Here is a 19,928-nt window from a genome sequence, read left to right on the forward strand (position 1 = left end):
GAGGAGGAGGAGGAGGAGGAGGAGAGTTTCCCCCTTCACCCCCTCTGGACTCTGGTCGGGACCTCAGAGCAGAGAAGGATCAGGCAGGAAAAAGGTGAAGAAGATGAAGACGCTGGTGGTGTTTTTGCTCTGCCTGGTCCTGCTGACCACGTACACAGGTAGGAAACTCTCGGTGGATTTACCTGAGGAGAGCATGTAGATGAATTATGGGATGGAATTTTAATCAAAAGAATATCCTTTTTGGTGGGTTGATGTTGAGTTAAAACAGAATGATGTTGATCTCATTTAGGAAAGTCTTGTTGCATGACTAGATGCAGAATGAATTGCACAAGTGCATTTCCAGCATGCATTTCTTGCTTCGATCACAAAGTGAAAGTGCACAAATGTTGACATTTTTCTTCTGAAAATCAAAAATCTGACTTCCTTAATAAGATAGCTGGAAAAATGTGTGTGTGAGTGTTTTGCCACGTCGCTGTGAGGGCCCAGCCATCAGCAGCAGCAGCAGCAGCAGCAGCAGCAGCATCAGCTCTGGCCTTGTGTTGACAGAGCTGGGATCCTTCACAGCAGCTCCCCCTGGCAGCAGAGGGAGAGAGAGAGGCTGCCTGCTGGGGTCACGTGCTGCATGGGCCCGACTCCCTGGGGAGTGAGGAGGATGAATGGGCACTTTGTTACCTTCCACCAAATACCAAATACCCTGCCTCCCAATACAGGCCTGGGTAAGAGAGGGAGACAGAGAGCCCTCGCTCTGCAGAGGCCAGCGTGTGCGTGTGCGTGTGTGTGTGTGTGTGTGTGTGTTTAGCAGCTCTCTTGGGGCTTGCGTTGGGGAATAAACAGCCTCACATGGACTAGCTAAACAGATCAGGTCAGCCACAGCTCACCAGCAATAGATAGTGGTGAGGCTGGGTTTATTCATGGGTCTGAACATAGCGTTCAGTGAGAGGAATGTTGTCCTGATTAGCCAATACCCAGCCACCGAGCAAAATGAAATAACTCTGGCAGAGGTTAACCCTCTGAGACATGCATTTTTTCAAGGATTGGATGGTGAACACTTCTGTTGTGTAAACTGCTCATAAAACCCCCTTATTGTCAGTCTAGCTAGGAAAGCCATCCATCCTCTGAATGCTCTAGTTCTCTAGTTTGATCCATCCATCCTCTGAATACTCTAGGTCTCTAGTTTGATCCATCCATCCTCTGAATGCTCTAGGTCTCTAGTCTGATCCATCCATCCTCTGATTGCTCTAGGTCTCTAGTTTGATCCATCCATCCTCTGAATGCTCTAGGTCTCTAGTTTGATCCATCCATCCTCTGAATGCTCTAGGTCTCTAGTCTGATCCATCCATCCTCTGATTGCTCTAGGTCTCTAGTTTGATCCATCCATCCTCTGAATGCTCTAGGTCTCTAGTTTGATCCATCCATCCTCTGAATGCTCTAGGTCTCTAGTTTGTGGCTGTAAAGTTTCATGAGGCTGTGATTATCCTAGAGGTCACCATAGCTCATTTTATACAGTGAGGTCAAATTTTTTTTAAATGGTCTCACTGTATGAAATGTCTCCTATGGAGACTAACGTCATCACATATGAAAACTTCAGCTTCACAGTGAGACCCAGTTTATGTAATTACAAGACTGTTTAGGGACCCCAGTATGCAGAAATATTCAAACACATCATTTTAGAATAGGAGACAATAACACATTTATACTGCATTCAAAAAGCTGCATGTGATTATCATAAAGTGGGCATGTCTGTAAAGGGGAGACTCGTGGGTACCCAGAGAACCCGTTTTCATACACATATCTGGAGGTCAGAGGTCAAGGGACCCCTTTGAAAATGGACATGACAGTTTTTCCTCGCCAAAATTAGGCCCAACTTTGGAGCATTATTCAGCCTCCTTCCTGACAAGCTAACATGACATGGTTGGTACCGATGAATTCATTAGGTTTTTCTAGTTTCATGTAGTTTACATAGCTGTACCTTCACTCTAGCTCTAAAACTGAATCTGCTACAGCGCCTGAGAGACAGTGGGTCTCAGGGGATTAAACTCCAGACCACACACATCTACATAACTCACAATCTAGTCTAAAACATTATAATCCTATTCTTTTATCTCTTTAATGTGCGGTATGTCAACTTTACTGAATCTTTTCTTTCATAGCGCCAGCAGAAGAACTGGATGTGTGTATCACACTACATAAGAATAAATATTTGAACTCTTTACAGTCAAACTCCTCTCTCTCTCTCTCTCTCTCCCTCAGATGCCAACCCTATTATCAAGGAGAGCTTCGCTAAGCAGCTGCTCCGCAGCAAGAGGCAGGAACAGCCAATGAAGGCCGGCCACCCTGATGAGCCAATGAGGGTAAGGTTCATTCAGAGCAAAGAGAACAGATCCATTATACAAGTTTGACATTAATTATTGACTATTGATCATAGAGCAATACATTCTAATACACTGTAATGTAGATGTAAGAAATTATAAAGACATTAAAGGTCCCATATTATAAAAAAGCGAGATTTTCATGTTTTTTAATTATAAAACAATCTTAAGTCCTATATAAATACTGTGAAAGTACCAAAACGCTCAATCCACAGGGAAATACACACAGCCCGTATTCAGAAACTCTGCATTTGAAACAAGCTGTCAGGATCTCTGTCCATTTGTGATGTCACAAATGTACAATATTTAGATCCTTTACACAGATTTAAACGTAAACATTCTAAATGTGCCCCAGTTTATTCCTGGTTGCAGTGTATGTGAATGACATCAGCTGACAGGAAGTACACATGGACCCAAGCTGTTGCCTAGCAACGCAATTCTGTTGCTATTTTGTCGCAATTCCGTCGAAATGCACTAAAACGGAGCGTTTCAGACAGAGCATGAATACAGGCATTTTCAGGCCAACAGTATGAGGAAAATAAAGTTTTTACAGCATATATAAACATTACAGCATGTAAACATGTTCTATTAGAAACCCAAAATACAAGTATGATCCTGAAAATGAGCACAATATGGGACCTTTAATGTTTTTGTCAACAATAATAATTCCTCATGAAGCATCCATTACTGCTGTATAAACAGTTTATGATTTTTATGTGTGTAGTGTTATCAAGCATTCATTAAGTATGTTATAAAGCAAGTCTTTGTACACATGCAGGTGAGTTTAAAAATAAAAATAAAAAATGCTTAAAAATGTACAAATACATTATAGCGTAACCCATTCAAGAGGTGTTTATATTTTGCGTATGCTAAGTGGGGGTTTAAAATAAAGTGTTACTGCATTGTAGGGTTTGGACAAGATATTTATATATTTTCAGTATCTTTTGAAAACATACCATTTCATAATTGTATTATTCATTAATTTGCTTTTTTTTTAAATGTTCTTACTTGGTTGGTACCTTTTTAAGTGCCGCATATAGTTAACGTGTAAAATCAGGTCAACAAAGAGTCAAAAAACAAAAATCCAAAAGACAGTTAAAGAAACTACCAATAATGAATAAACAAATAAATAAATACCAATATTGAAAAAAAAAAGAAAAAAAACGAAGTCGTCAGAGATTTTGTGGGAAAAAGTTAGATATAATTTTACCTAATTTATAATTTAAACTCTAATTTGAAATCAATGAGAAGTTTATCACACACCACAGTCACTGTGGAGCTGAGCACATTTAGTTGTTTTTACTGTAGGAGTTCATTTTCACTACATGATGTCATCTGGACATTACTTCCTATCTGACAATAGAGCCTCGTTGACTTGCTATAGAAAATATTCATCCCAAAACTTAATATATCCATAAAAAAAGTGTTTTTAAGAGATATATGACAAACCTGTCTTCATGCAATCACCAGCTAATGTCAGACATGCACCTTCAGCTTTTGTCGCTGTGCTTACGTGTAACTAATCTAGCTGAAGCATCAGTATCTCCAAAGTAATCTCTCTCCATGCGTTGTAATGCTTTGAATGCATCCATTCATCATTGTTCAGGTTCAAGCATGTTTACCTCTGTTTAGCTCTGCTCATCATCTCTGTAATTTCACTTACATGTGCTGTCATGTGCTGCTTATTTTGCTGTTGTGGTGTAATGCAAAAAGGAAAGCAGAGGAACAAATAGTTCTGAGTCAGCGATGTTGAGATCAGTTGAGGAAATACCAAGCAACGCCCACCACCCGGAGCAAACTTTCTCATTTTACAGCTAAACAGTACACTACAAGATGTTTCTGGAAACATTTGAGGAGAGAAATAGGCATTACAATAACAGAATACTAATTCATATTTGATCAGCTCTGCCTAGTTTGACCGTTTGATCGGAGTTTGCGAGTGATTGACAGCTGCCTCCGTTGAATGAGCAGCTAATAGGAACGCTCTCAAACTCTCCCGTCACAGGCTAGATGTTCTAAGCCTGAAAACAGAGTCATGAGGAGGTGCAGAAGTCTAGTTTTCTCTCAGAACACTTGAATTACAATATGCAGAAAGGTTATTATGGGATTTTTACCCAATGATGCCAAAAATATACGGCCTAATGCAGGTTTAATCACCTTATTATCCCCCCCCCCCCCACTAGGAGCATCTGCTCCACATGCAGGCCCTGGATCAGAGGGCCCAGGAGACCAACCTGGAGCACTGGCTGAACCCCCACTGCTACCCTCGCTGTGACAGGAACTACGGACACCCCGTCTGATGATGGGCATGACAGAGGTCTCCACTTTCACTTCTAACCCCCAAATGCAGCACTGTTCATGAATGCAACACTGTTCACATGCACGGCAAGACGCCAGGGTGTTATCCTTTTTCCACACTTACCAAACATTTGGAATGACAGATTTCTAATCAGTTTTTCACATTTCAAAAAGGACAAGGCCGGAGTAATCTCATTCATCTATAACTGAATCTCTTTGTGGCCTTTCTCCTCTTTTGCATATAGTGAATTATTTATTTCTACGTTGGTAATTTCTCACTGCTGATGTGTGTGTCTCTTCCTGTTTTTAATGATTTTATCATGACTGTGTGGCAGAGCAGGAAACCTCAGAAACCCGTAAAACACTTTCTGAGTTAGTCAGTCTCCTACACAGTAAAACACAGTCAGTTATCTTGTTTAAATAACTCAAACAGGTTTAAAATAAACAGTAGGCTGTGTCATTGTTAACAGACACCTACAGTTCATTCAAACTTTGGAAAAGAACCACATCAGATCATCTCCCCCAAAGAACTCCACACTTATTTCACATTTCTAAGCTTTTTGTTAACATAGTAGTGCAAAGCAAAGAGACAACCTGTTTCACAACGGTCTCCACCAATTCTACAAAAATGTGCTGCATGTTTGAAATAGTAGAATGTATGCTTCACAAATGACCTGCTGTTAGACTTCAGCTGATCCTTTCACACCTTTCTCTCTTCACAGTAACGGACCAGTACTGACAACATGGACATGGACACAATCTCTCTCTCTCTCTCTCTCTCTCTCTCTCTCTCTCTCTCTCTCTCTCTCTCTCTCTCTCTCTCTCTCTCTCCTAAAATATGACCATGTGAAGACTGCTGATATATAAATGGTCATGCATATAATCTCACTGTATTACAGCTGTATACTCTTATCAGTAATTTCTACATTTATTTTCTTCATTGTGTATCATCACAGAGTGAAATGTATTAATAGTGAATACAATCACAAATAAATCGAAATGCATGCGCCTATACTGGGAAACAGTGCTTGTGTTATTATCATTATTATCATCCAATATCATATCATTATATCATTAATATGATATCAGAGGAGGAGGAGGAGGAGTGTTGAGGCTGAAGGCTGCAGACCTTTTTGCTTTCAGTCCACTCTTGTTATTTCCCTTGTGGAGAGCCTCTATAGCACGAGGGTTCCTGAAATAATTTGCTATAAATTATAAAATTTGTGCTGTATCATTAAAAAGTGCATATCTACAGATGGGGACCATTTGCACCAATAAAACAAGCAGATTGTGTCCATTACTCCCAGCCACATTAGCTTTGGCCCAATAGAAACTCTGATTAGGACACACAGCAATAAGTTCATTATTTTGTATTTTATTTTTAAGTCAAAGCACTAACTGAAAGTCAAATATCTGGATTCATTAGGATTATGTCAGTCTTGCTACTGTTCATTTTCTGAAAGCTTTAATAGCAATTACTTGAAATAAGGCTATAAATGCTGTCAAGTTGAGTCCAAATTCAATAAAATCACTGGCTGTTTAAAGGTATTTAAGTGGTATTAACATGATTCAAAATGAAATGTGTTTCTGTTTATCACTATCAAACACGTCTGAAGTATTTAGGTTGAAAAGTTATAGAATACAAATAGATCCAATGACATCTAAGAGTACAAATAGTAAACGTGATGCTTAATCAGCTACAATTAAGTCCCTTTGTCCCTGGAAAATGTTGTCCCCTTTAAGGGGTCCCTGGCTCCAAAAAGGTGAAGACCCCCTGCTCTCTATAGGCTACATAGCTCCTGGTTTTAGTCAGTGACTGGTTGGGAGGGGGGGGGGGGGGGGGTTACCGCATCTAAACCAGGAGCCTATGACGTTATGACGTTATGCGTTAGTTAACTCGTTGTCAATCAGCTCAGCCAGAAACAAATGCTATGCCTCTCACCTTGGTTCAGTATCACTTTTAGAGCGATCAGGATCAGGATCAGGATCAGGATCAGGATCAGGTGTGTAATAAAAGGATTAAAGAACAGTAAACACTTTACTCCGGTTCTATCATTTCTGCACCAAAAAAGAGGGCGCTTGTTGAGGGCTTAGTTAGATGTAGTCCTGGTAATGGAAGGTATCCTCCACCCAGACACTGTAGGACAGGGGAAAACGGGGGGGACATTTGACTGGCATAGTCCGAATAAATCACCATATTTAAATGTACCAGTCTAAAGCTCACTGTCAGGAAGCAACATAGAAATAATGAACTTATTGCTGTGTGTCACAATCATAGTTTCTATTGGGCCAGAGCTAACGTTGATGGGAGTAACGGACACAACAGGCGTGTTATATTGGTGCAAATGGTCCCCATCTGGAGATATGCACTTTTTAATGATTTATCATTTGTAGTAAATTATTTGGGACTGATTGCTAACCCCACGTTGAGAATCACTGCTGTAGGTAGACCTAATGTGTCTGTCTAGAGATACATGCCTGTAGAAGAAAACAGCCTATTTCAATGTAGACCAACTGTGACATATGCAGGCCCGTTTTAAACGCTCATCTGCACACTGCGGCGAAATGCTGTGGCATCGGTTCATCTTATATATTGTCCCTTAACATTAAACAAATTAATAAAATTCCCGCTAGATCTGAAATGATAGAAATTGAATACAAATTGGAATGAAAAAAAGAACTAAATAGCATTCGGGGCCTGTCGGAAGGAATAGCTGCGTTTGTGTCGGTCATATATTCACATGACTGAACTGAAAGTGGCCTAAAAAAACAGAGTGGAGGTGCGCGACGCATACTGTACCATCAAATGAAATAGATTCACAGCAAGTCTCTGGTCTGATGGACTGCTGTGTGGGAGGAAGAACAATCCATTTCTCTTGTAACCTATAGCTCAGAGATGACTGTAGGCCGCTGCAGCGTCATGAGGAGGAGCTGCGTGTTTTGGCCCGAGCCTGAGGCCTTTACCTTCTGCTGAACCTCAGCAGTGACCGCCTATTAGCTGGTAGGAAGCTAAAATAAAAACACGCATTTTTACATAGATTTACCAAAGACACATGACAGAAATTGAGGCCATTAAAATATACATAAGGAATAAGCAAATAACGCTAATGATTTAGATGGTGGCCTATAGAGGCCTGGTTGTGTAACATCTATTATTTCATTAGAGGGTTTAGGTGTTACCTTCACGGACCAGTAAAAACACGGAGGCCGACGGTGCTTGAACACAAACTGACAGTAAAACACAACGAAATGAGAAAATTCAAAGCATTTATTGGAAAGCGTCTAAAAAGCAAATTGACACCAATTGATCTTCTTACATTAAAGTTTTATGAACGTTTTCTATGAAATTGTAAAATATACCATGTTAATGGAAAAAATTAGTTATAGACAAGTCGGGAAAGCTTGTAGCGTGTCCGTGTTCAATTTATTAATTTATCTTACAATTAGAAATGTTAGAGACGTTACAAACTCAGAGGCGGAGTCGGTCTTTGAATACAACACAAACGAATTATCTCATAATACTTTTGAATTCAAAGTGCTTGAGTACATTTTTAAATATCAACCCTGTTGAATCGAACAGGGTGTTTTCAGTCTAATCGGTTCAAATTAGAGAGAACTATTCAATCCACAGACTGAATTTAATATCTGAGCCTCGCTTCTCACAAATGAGCTCAGGCTGGAAGATAGGAGAGTGAAAAATATACATTCTAGTTAGTTACAATTGCAAAATAGTAGAATTCACAAGCTCTGTACAGAAAGTAGCCAGCTGCTGCAAAGGAAACATGTACTCATGTTAACCAATGCAAGGTGTGAAATGGACTTCATTTGATTTGGTCAATACATTAAACAGATTGTGTCCAACTTTATAATATATATACACATATGCACATGATGCAATTTGTTTTTATACATTACATACAAAAACTGCTTTGCTTCATAATCACACTAAGCTTCAGAAGGATTCTGATGCAGGTCAGAGACAAAAAAGTGTGGCGTGAAGAGATCAGTGATCATCTTTTGTCCTTGAAGAAGCCTTTAGAAGTGCTGCTCTCCTTGATGGTGACAGTCAGGAAGTTGGTGGTCACGTCCGTCACCAAGACCTTCTCCACGTTGCCGACGGAGGGCCTCCACGTCACTTCATCCAAGTCGATGTCGAGCCTGGTCGGGGACGGCCTGTCCAAGAAGTAAGGCTTCTCCATCTGTGGAAGCTCGGCGGGGCGACCCGGGCTCTGGCTCATTTTGGACTGGTGCTTGAAGTGTACAGGCGCCAGGTAGGTGGAGCTGTCCTTAGTCCTGTGTGTGTCCATGTCTGTTCTGTGTGGATGCAGGCTGCGGTCGGAGTAGAGCTGCTTGTAGGAGCTTCCGCTGGAGATTCCCCGGTTGTGTGCTTGGTGGTGATGGTGGTGGTGGTGGTGATGGTGGTGTTGTTTGTGACCGTGGATCTCTGGATGTCTGTGGGCCACTTTGATCAGCCTCATCTCTTCACCTCCCTGGAGCTTGGCCAGTTTGTGAGGGCTGTGGCTCACCTGCTCCTCCGTTCTCCTCTTGTGGGCTTCAAAGGCCGCAGGGATGCAGCTGCCGTCCTTGAAGCGGGGCTTAGGCTTCGGCCCTCTTTTTTTGGGTACGTGGATGAGTCCGTCTGGACCGGCTTGCTGAAGGGAAGGCTGCTGGTACTCACGGGGGCTCAGTTGTGGCGGTCGGACGCGTACGCTTTCTCCACGGTTGACTGTGCTGGGTGGGAAGATGGTGGGAACGACGGCTCTCAGGCCTTCTCTGGCCCTGGGGGTGACCACCGGCTCTGGGCTCGGGTAGGTGATGTGCATCCCTCGGACCGCATCAGCCCTGAACTCATAGGACTTGGCTTTAACTTTAGCCTGAGCCTATTAGAAGGGAAGAAATGAGAGGAAAAGGATTATTCTAATTCTGACACTATTACGTTCCAGTTTTTAATTTCTTAGTGGCCTTATCAGGCCTTTTTCACAGCAGTTATTCTGACTCGTCATAGTTGGAGAGCCATGACAGTGAGACCAGGACCTGAAACATGAGCAGTCTTTTTATTATTCACATCTTCCTGCTGGAACATGACAAAATGTCTTCTCTGAGTGTTTTTATTAGGCCCCGTGTCTGACACTGGGCACAGTTATCACAATCAATGTATCTAGCATTTAAAAAGGGGGACATTTAATATGAGTTGCAAATCTGTGCTAATAGGCATTAACTACTACACCAGCAAAGGCCTCCTGCCAGGCCGCAGTATTTATTAGTGGAATTCCACTAACCCGTTTTAAACAACAGTCCTGTCTATGGACATTCTGCTATTTAGTTTAGGATAGACTGTCGGTCATTAAGCAATGTTCACGGTTCGTTGTCCTGGAAAGCTGAAACCTCTTGCTGCCTGCATCCGTCTATAATATGCTTTACATAGGACAGTATGCATCGGAATTTAATAACGGATATAGCAGCTAATATAAACGGATTTCTGAGACGCTTCAGGGGAAGTTTGCAAACAGGAATATTTTTTTGTTAAGGAATTCCAAAAACGTGTCAACAGTTCCGCATTAACTAATAGCCAGCTAGCAAGCTGAATACACAGAGTATGAATAATTAGCATCATTAGGTAGCGCTGCGCGTTAAAGGGAATGTAAATACAGGCGGCCCAAATTAATTAGCAAATAAAGAGCTTTAAATAAGAAAACCAGAATACACATGATATATAGACCATGTTGTTATATGAACACATGAGAGAAAGAAGACAACGTGAAACACTGTCATGTTATTGAGGGGGGGGGGGGACATGCAGTTCATTCAAAACAACAACACCAACACCGCTAGTCCATGTACCTTGAGCAGAAAGGTTTTGGGTTTGGGTCCTCTCTTTTTGGGCCCGTACAGCTCCCGTTCACGCTCCCTGTGAGGAACACAGAGACAAACCCCGAGGTGAGAGTCAGGGGAGCAAAGTGCACCGAGGAGCACACCGGACAGTTAGATATATTTATATATATAGTTATATAGTTATTGGTGGCTCTGCCCAGACAGGCTAGCTCACACATGTGAACTGTACCTCTGCTCAAACGCGACGAACAGGCGGGAGTCCAGGATGTTCTCCTCCGGTTCCCAGGTGCTGTATCTGAACATGAAAACATTAAGTTTATATGAGGAAGCGAGCAGTGACACACACACACACACACACACACACACACACACACACTGTGGGGGTAGCGTTAGCCTGCCAGCTACAATCTCCATCGTGTTAGAACGCTACAATATATATAACCCGAGACAGCTAGCTGAGGCGAGCTAACGACAGCCACAGCACAGACAGCACCGACACCACAGACAGCACCGTCCATACAGCAGAGACAGTAGAGCCAGCCCCGCCGCAGCGGCTGAGAACACGATGACTTACTTTGGAGACCAGCCCTTCCATTTGACCAGGTATTCAATCCGACCCTGCATGCCATCAGAAACACACAGACAGGACTGGATTAGCTCGCAGGACAATATGAGTATATGAGAGTAATGTTCAGCTCCATCTCCCGCCTCCTACCTTCCTGATCCTCCTCTTGATGATGGACTCAGCAGCGAACACTCTCTCCCCGACAGCAGACAGCTCCATGTTGACTACCGACAGTTAGCCTGCTGGACGCTAACAGCTAGCAGAGCACAGATCTGTCTCTCCAGTCCCAGCCACTCTGAATTCCCGACAGACCATAATACTCCCGAACAGAATGGACGTCAGCGCAGTTCTTTTTTTTTTTTTACTGCGTTGCTAAGGAACCGCAGTCGGTGGAACCTCTAGAAGCACGCCCATTGGTCGAGGCGTTGCTACGTGCTCGGGTTGCTAAGTGAGGGGAGGAGCGTGCGCCCGGGTGAATTCTTTCGGGGGGGGGATGGTGACTTTTTCCCCCGCGCGGCCCATGCGCGCGACCAGTCAATCATTTCGCGCAAGTTATGAGAGATATTAAAAAAATGCACGTGGTATCAACATTTTTTTTTGTTATATGCACGCGACAGTGTCATCAAGCAAAAGAGAAAGCAGGAAATAAGAGAGCGACAGCGCGAGGACCGGAGATATGCTTCATGTTCGTTAGGTCTATATCCAGCCACGCGCCTATCAGCAGATGCAGCACACATTATGATTATTATTATTATAGATCTATTAGGCCATAAGCGCACGCAGGCTGTGTGATCTCGTTATGTATCATATCATCATCGCGCATTCGTTTCCCGCCTCACTGTCTCAGGCCACACAAACACACACACACACACACACACACACAGAGGATCAGTGCGCTGTTCCTGTCAGACACTGTTACACACTATTTATGTTATTTCATCCTTGTAGGTGAATTTTGTAGGCAAAGTTTTAAGGCATATTCATCAAATGTGTTGCATATAGGCCTCATTATGACGGGTTAGAATATATATCCGCTTTACATTTCAAACAAACACCTGGCTGGTATCCGGTTAAACAGAGAGGAAGGTTACCTGAGTAGTCGATTTAAAATAAATCATAAATGTGAAATGACAGTCCGCGTGATTTCTGTCACTGACTATCATGCAAGACGGTTATTGACATTGATTTATGAAGAGAACGAAGCTGATGTCATGATCCTGAATCAAGCCGGAACAGATCAGCTGCATGTGGAAGGCTATATGGAAATCTGTTCATATTTCTCTGCGTTATGGCAAAGGTCCGACCAACGTTACCTGCACCACCAGTCACCTTCTGATGGATCTTTTCAATAAAACAGAACCAGGTTGCGGTCTGCTTCTGTTATTCATATAAACCATCAACAGCTTTTATGTCGGTATGATGTTTTGTTTTTTTCTGCAAATGAGATCAGTCAAGCAGAATCCATCAGAATGTGTCCAGGCTTCCATTAGGCCTGCTGTTTGTACGAGATAAGAGAGACAGAAAACAACACAAGTAAAAACCACACAAAGGAAAATTAGTGTCCAAAACTTTGGCATACAAAATACAATAAAATCCTATATCCCAATCCTAATGGTGGATTTATAAAACAAACAAACAAAAAGAGTGACAATGACAATGACGTGGCAATGTCTGATTTATCAGATCTACAATCACAGGCCGATAGGTAGGCCTACATTTTTATGCTAAGAAATGAAGACAAAACAATTACAAATTAAAGGGTCAATGGTTTAACAAAGGTAGAAAATAGGCAATAATAAATAAAATAATTTATTGTAATTAATACGAATAAAGCCTAATAATAAAGGCTAATAATAATAATATTAATAATAATTTGAATAGCTTAACAATTCCAACAGTTTTTTTTAAATAAGAAAGTTAAATAATCAGGCTATGAAATAAGGCAATTATTCACAATACTATAGCGTAGATATTAGTTGAATTGTCTGAGGTGAGTATCTTTGTCAAACCTTTAAACTATTAATGATTCATTAATTAACCAAACAGTAAAATAAACAGAACAGCTGAGGGCCAAATGGATGAAGATTATAATGCGACTTCTTCATGCAGCCTGAATCGATGACCCGACAATAACTGATAAGTGATTTATGAACTTTATCAGTCATCTGGACTCAGACTTTCTCTCCAGCCTCGTTCCTCGGAAGGATTAATAACCAACGATTAAGATTATTCAGATTATGTTAGAACATAGAATGCTACAATTAAGCGAGTCTGTCTCCCCGTAATTCCTTCAGTCTACAGGCCAAAGTCACATTGTATGGACGCTCATGTCCAAAGATGATTTAGATACCATATAGGCCTATCCACTGCAAATGAAAAATAAATCAATAAAAACATGTAAATACAAGAGACTCTTCGGTGTATCGCTGCTGCGCGTGGAAGAATATTGACTTTCAGAATGCATTATTATTATTATTATTAAGACTATAGTAACAATAAAGCTTCTAAATCAAACAGTTTAAGACATTTAGATGATTAAATGGGTTAACATCAAGAGAACCAATGAAATTGGTCCTTTATAATAATGAATGAAGTGAAGTGTTGAGCCAGAGGAAAGTAATGAACCGTTTCTGCGTGATTTCAAGACAAGAACAAATTGCACTGACCGACGGGAGAGTTCAACAACTTAACAACAACTTCATTTAAACAATTTATAGACTAGACTATTTATCCAGTGAGCCCACATCTATAAAGGTTATATGTATAGTCTGTATAATGTATAATATAGTATGTATAGTCTATATTTTCATACAATTAAGCGCAGAGATCAAGACGAAAATCTCTATTTAAAGACTTAGAGATAATAAAAATAAAAGACAATTAAGGGTCACTGATTTATTAAACCAATATATATATAATTCACTTGTCATCAGAATATTTGTCGCTATAAATTCGTTAGGTGCAAATGAGTAATGTATTGTTTTGTCTGCAAACTGCACAAATGAACCACGGTGGGTGGAATTTTCTCCAAAAGTCTTCATTAAGACGCGAACGCACTGATGCCAGTAGTATGAATGTAGTATTTCACTATAGTGAAAGTGTTTGATTTGTTTCCAGACTGAAGGTAAATCAGTTCAAACTAAAGAACTGAAGAATTCCTTGGTTTGCAGACAGCAGAGCGACGGGCCTAACGAGGATAACGCATACTCTCAGTGGAGAACACTGTGTGTCTCCTCTCGTCACATTCTTTACTAATTTGTTTCCATGCGTGCGCACATTTGCCAAATAAGTCCAACATACTGTTTGTCCCTCAATCTGAGCTGAAGCCTCGAGAGAAAGTTCCCAGAGAGGGAGAGCAAATCCATCTAAAGACACACATTTCATTCATTTATTTTTTTATAGAAGATATCCACATGTTATAAATATTTACTGCGGAATTGTAACGTGCTGGTAATTAAAGCTTTATCGGAATCTTTTAATGGAAGCGGAGCGCACACCATTTATTCCTCACAGCCGCAAGGGTTTTTCTCATTATATGATTTTAGGATTTACTTTATGATTGCACTCATTTTTTCCTGTCGCATGTTTTCAATGCACAAACAAAGTGTGTGCAGACAGAAAGGGAAGATGGGCGCACCTCAGACTACAGACTGGATGCGATTGGTCTCGGCGCGCCTGCAGTGCAGCAGCGCTCCGCCGTCTAAACACCATTGGTTGGCTTGTATCCGGGCAAGACGCCGGCTGGCTCCTCCGGGTGCGCTCTAACGGGAAAAACACGGCCACAAATCAGCACCGGTACAGGCAATATGGATCCTAGTCATATGGAAGAGACAGAGAGAGAGAGGTTCGAGCAGGTTTAGCTGTTGAGAGGTGGATGATTATTTAACCGAGCTGGGATCAGCTGGATCCAGTTCAGGTGCGGCGATCACAATGAGAGACAACCAATTAAAGGCTGCTCCTCTTTTTGTCTTTCTCTTGCAACCGACCCCACTTTAAGGTTCAATTTACTTCTTTATAAGCAACTACCGGGGATGTGCTGCAGGGCCGTTTCGGGTCTCTCCAGGTGATTTTCATACCAGCTTTATTTGTTTTAAACGTGGGTTTCTTTCCCTGACTCCCCCCTCACCATAAAGAACAAAATAGATGTTAGGCCACAGATCCTCTTCCTACAGCAGCAGACATGTAGGCTGTATGGTGTTAACAGATATGAATGAACAGCTGATGCACACCTCTCCATTGAACTCCAGTGACAGATGACTGGATGATACTGCAGGTCAGCCCGCACGCACAGGCCCGTAGCGTTAAACCACTTGTGTCTGGTTGAATCATACATGTGGACTGAGGTCAGCACTGATGCATCAGTCACCGCTGGATGATCTGGGCTTTAGTCAGTGTTCGTCACTAAACTGGATCCAGCTGATCCCAGCACAAATGAAGCATCATTATGACTGAGTGCACATGCGCTGTGTTTTTCCTCTCCAACAATTTATTACTGAGTTATAATGAGGCTGGAAATACAGAAGGAATGGATCGGCTTTTGCAGATTCGTGACACTGTAAATATATATATATAGCCTATTAATGATTTTGAAATGAATATTTTATATCATCCAAATCAAGTCAATTTTATTTGTATATCCTGTGTCCTTTACAGTACCATCCTCTCATCATTAGATGAGGACTAACAACATAATGACAATACAACACAGACAACAAAAATGATTCCTATAATGTGAACATATAGAGATGTGAATCAGCTTCCAGGCTGAGCACCAGGACCTCCTCTCCACCATGGAACCCATGTTTCCCATGATGCCAATAGAGAGGCTAAATCTCCTGGACAACTATCATTCTGATGCGCTGCTTTTATGACAGAGATCCTGAGTATTTTTTTATCTTCTACAAAATTATTTTTCACAAAATAAAGAAGTTCCACAGCTCACGGGTTAAACACAATTAAGGCTGGGTTATCCGTGCGTCACTGTTAAGCACAAGTATATATTGATATAGGCCTAAAGGTTGTTATGTGTTCACTTCCTGATGACTGAGTTGGAGCAACACTCACTATTAAATAAAGGATGTATAGAAAACATTGTGTTTTCTGTATTTAAGCCTCAATCTGCTGCGACTTGATTTAGAAATGTTTCAGATCTGCATTGCGTGCACTTCTGTGCGTCTGTGGAGGAGAAGCCCCGTGGGCCCACTGAAGAGGACTCTGTCAAGACCTGGTTCAGAACTGATGTTCCTGTCAAAAGCACCAGACTTCTATTAAAAAACAAAGATCCCCTGAATACATTTGTGATTAGTGAAATCAGCAGCAGCACCTGCATGGCTTTGACTGCATCTGTGAGTCAGAGAACGTTTTCAGGCCTTAAACAACTCAGTCAGTCATCCAGCATGAGCTGCAGAGGAAGAGGAAGAGGAAGAAGAAGAGGGTGGATCACACAAGTTACAAACGGTTCAAGTTTTATTTAACGGATATAGACGAACATAGAACTTGTTCGGAGTTTTGCAGTTGTTGTTTTTTGCCTTCATATGAACAAACAAGCCGTGAGATACTTTGAGGAAATAATGTCGTTGGGAATTTACGGCCGGAGTTTCTCATTGTTCCACTTCTTTATCAGCTGCAGCGGCTGCGACGCGTCTCTGAGAGACGAAGAAGAGGAGAGGAGAGGAGGAGGAGAGGAGAAGACAGACATTTTCTCTGTCGTCGTTGCTCACATTAACGCGCACAGAAAGCAGCTTTCCTGGCGGGCTGCAGCAGCAGCAGCAGCAGGAAATGGTCGAGAGCTGAACGTCTGTGTCTGAACGGACCAGTAGTATGAATCATCTATAAGCGACCACAGGCAGAGGTTGCGTTCACATGCTAGCAGACAGGACGGATGTTTGTGTACCAGGAGAGGACGCAGCTCATTTAAAGCGCCTCAGTTCTCCTTCAGAGAAACAGCAACTGTCCGCCTCGTTCTATGAACGGCGGGAACAGCACGGCCAACCCGTTCTGTTCTGTTCTGTAGGCTATACAACCTACTAAAGTTGAACCTGTAGGTCAAGCAAAGAAAGCAGTCGCCTCCTGCTGTTCCTCCCGGCATGTCAGGAGAATTTATTCAGTAACATCTGACATGAACAGCTGCTCAGGTCAAAATGATGAGCTTCAAACGACTGAAATCCTCTTCAAGGGCACACATATAATATACATACAAGTGTTGCTTAAACCACAGTTGTCAAAGGTTTTGGGGCCAGGGATGCATCACACGGGAGATCATTTTCCAAGGACCCCCTCATAATGATATTGTTTAACCAATTAAGCATAATGCTCACTATCATTTGTACTCATAGATGCCATTAGAACTATTTGTATTCTAAAACATTTCAAAAATACTTCAGACCTGTTTGATAGTGATAAACAGAAACACATTTCAGTTTGAATCATGTTAAAGGTCCCATATGGTAAAAAGTGAGATTTTCATGTCTTTAATATTATAAAGCAGGTTTAAGTGCTTTATAAATACTGTTAAACTATCAAAACGCTCAATATACAGAGAAATACACACAGCCCGTATTCAGAAATTGTGTGTTTGAACCAAGCCATTAGGATTTCTGTCCATTTGTGATGTCACAAATAAACGATATTTAGACCATTGCACGGTTTTTAAACGTAAACATTCTAAATGTGTCCCAGTTTATTTCCTGTTGCAGTGTGTGTAAATAACATCAGCTGACAGGAAGTAAACATGGACCGAAGCTGTTGCCTAGCAACGCAATTCCGTTGAAATGTGCTAAAATGGAGTATTTCAGACAGAGGGTGAATACAGGTATATTCAGACAGACAGTAGGAGGAAAATAAAGTTTTTTTTTATATTACAGCATGTAAACATGTTTTAGTAAAAACACAAAATACAAGTATGAACCTGAAAATTAGCACGATATGGGACCTTTAAAGTTAACTTGACAAACCATGACGCCAAAGAAAAGAAGATTGAAAAAAAGAGTTGAAGAAAAAAAGATTGATTTAATAAAAGGACAATAAAATAAAGTCATCATGGTTTTGTCAATGTGGAAATTGGCCAGTTTCCTCAAACAAAACAGACACCGTGCCCCTTTTTTGCACACCGCTTCACAAATATGTAGCTTCAAAGTTCAGCTTTGAGTCAATAATTGCGCCGAGACATTCATAAATTTGCACACATTCCACTAATATCAGCTGACAGTAAGTAAACATGGACCCAAACTGTTGCCTAGCAACGCAATTCTGTTGCAATTCCGTTGAAATGCACTAAAATGGAGCGTTTCAGACAGAGAGTAAATATACAGGTATATTCAGGCAGACAGTATGCGGAAAATAAAGTTTTTTGTTTAACAATTACAGCATGTAAACATGTTCTAGTAGAAACACAAAATATAAGTATGAAGCTGAAAATGAGCACGATATGGGACCTTTAAGATGGTTCTGTTTTTCCACATGTTCTGACACATATTTGTGTCGATGACAAATAATAAGGGTGAAAGCACACATCCTTGTGGGGTGCCAGTGGAGGAGTTAAACTTGGTCAGAGTCCCATTTACCCTCACTCTGTGTCCCATCAGTTAAAAAGTCCAGAATCGGGCCCACAATATTGTTGCTTGAGTCAAATTGCCCTAAAAGCCTACTGGTTCAAATGTGGGGTTGAATTGTATTAAATGCAGAGGAGAGACTTCAAAATAATGAACTTATTGCTGTGTGTCACAATCAGAGTTCCTATTGGCCCAAAGCTAACGTGGGTGGGAGTCATGGACACAATATGCTTGTTTTATTAACGCAAATAGTCCCCATCTGTAGATATGCACTTTTTAATGATACAGCACAAATAAATTATTACAAATTATTTCGTGGACCCCCTGAGAGAGTTCCACGGACTCCTGGGGGTCCCCGGACCCCACTTTGAGAATCACAGAGACAAACCATAAAGCAATGTCACACTGGTTAGATCTTTGTCGGTTTAATGAACAGCAATTAAGAACATATGAGCCTATTGTCCATTCATCTCCAGATCTTCAGGTTTTTCTCTGCGTTATAGGCTCTATAACCCATTTAACTGTTATATAACCCATACCTGTAATGTCTATTTCACCATACTATCATTTGTGTTTATTACAGGCCAGAAATTAAACAGCAATCTGCCTTTTCAGTTGCTTTCAGTTGAATTGGTTGTGAATATTTCAAATTAATTAAAAGATGTTGCTCTCCATATGTAGCAGGCCTGAGCTGTTGTTACAGTTTAAAGGTCCCATATCATGCTCATTTTCAGGATCATACTTGTATTTTGTGTTTCTACTAGAACATGTTTACATGCTGTATTGTTAAAAAAAACATTATTTCCCTCATACTGTCGGCCTGAATATGCCTGTATATACCCTCTGTCTGAAACGCTCCATTTTAGTGCATTTTGACGGAATTGCGACGAAATTGCGTTGCTAAGCAACAGTTTGGGTCCATGTGTACTTCCTGTCAGCTGATGACATTTACATACACTGCAACCAGGAATAAACTAGGACACGTTTAGAATATTTATGTTTAAATCTGTGTAAAGGGTCTAAATATTGTATATTTGTGACATCACAAATGGACAGAAATCCTGACAGCTTGTTTCTAATGCAGAGATGAATGAATACGGGCTGTGTGTATCTCCCTGTGGATTGAGCATTTCGATACTTTCACAGTATTTATATGACTTAAGCCTGCTTTATAGAAAAAACATTTAAATCTCACTTTTTTATAATATGGGACCTTTAAAATCTGTCATTCTGACACAAAGTCACAGGTGATGTAGGTTATACCAGCCATGAGCCCGGTCAGGATTATTTAAACAAACACATTGCACTCAAGTC

The 19,928-nt window shown here is 41.1% G+C and overlaps 2 protein-coding genes across 5 annotated transcripts; one reads left to right on the plus strand and one right to left on the minus strand.

Annotated features, from left to right (window-relative positions):
* Nucleotides 1–5,689, plus strand: c3h17orf67 (chromosome 3 C17orf67 homolog). Of its 3 annotated transcripts, none has more exons than XR_012593061.1 (5): nucleotides 1–158; nucleotides 2,251–2,351; nucleotides 4,553–4,686; nucleotides 5,390–5,426; nucleotides 5,457–5,689. XR_012593061.1 is itself a non-coding variant. In XM_074627827.1 (4 exons), exons 1-3 carry the CDS (start codon nucleotides 104–106, stop codon nucleotides 4,667–4,669), a joined length of 273 nt encoding a protein of 90 aa, XP_074483928.1. In that variant the 5' UTR covers nucleotides 1–103; the 3' UTR covers nucleotides 4,670–4,686; nucleotides 5,390–5,689. The 3 variants fall into 3 exon arrangements, 1 of the variants encoding a protein (XP_074483928.1); XR_012593060.1 differs by having other exon boundaries at nucleotides 5,463–5,689; XM_074627827.1 differs by having other exon boundaries at nucleotides 5,390–5,689.
* A 2,384-nt stretch (nucleotides 5,690–8,073) lies between these two features.
* Nucleotides 8,074–11,394, minus strand: cbx8b (chromobox homolog 8b). 2 transcript variants are annotated; one of them, XM_074627843.1, is made up of 5 exons: nucleotides 11,215–11,394; nucleotides 11,074–11,117; nucleotides 10,714–10,794; nucleotides 10,509–10,575; nucleotides 8,074–9,547 (listed from the first exon to the last, which is right to left on the minus strand). In XM_074627843.1, the coding sequence occupies exons 1-5, from the start codon at nucleotides 11,281–11,283 to the stop codon at nucleotides 8,678–8,680; spliced, it is 1,131 nt and encodes a 376-aa protein (XP_074483944.1). In that variant the 5' UTR covers nucleotides 11,284–11,394; the 3' UTR covers nucleotides 8,074–8,677. The 2 variants fall into 2 exon arrangements, with proteins under 2 accessions (XP_074483944.1, XP_074483948.1); XM_074627847.1 differs by having other exon boundaries at nucleotides 10,729–10,794; nucleotides 11,215–11,393.
* Between the last annotated feature and the right edge of the window lie 8,534 nt (nucleotides 11,395–19,928).

Source organism: Sebastes fasciatus, chromosome 3, assembly GCF_043250625.1.
Source record: "Sebastes fasciatus isolate fSebFas1 chromosome 3, fSebFas1.pri, whole genome shotgun sequence".
Lineage (NCBI taxonomy): Eukaryota > Metazoa > Chordata > Actinopteri > Perciformes > Sebastidae > Sebastes > Sebastes fasciatus.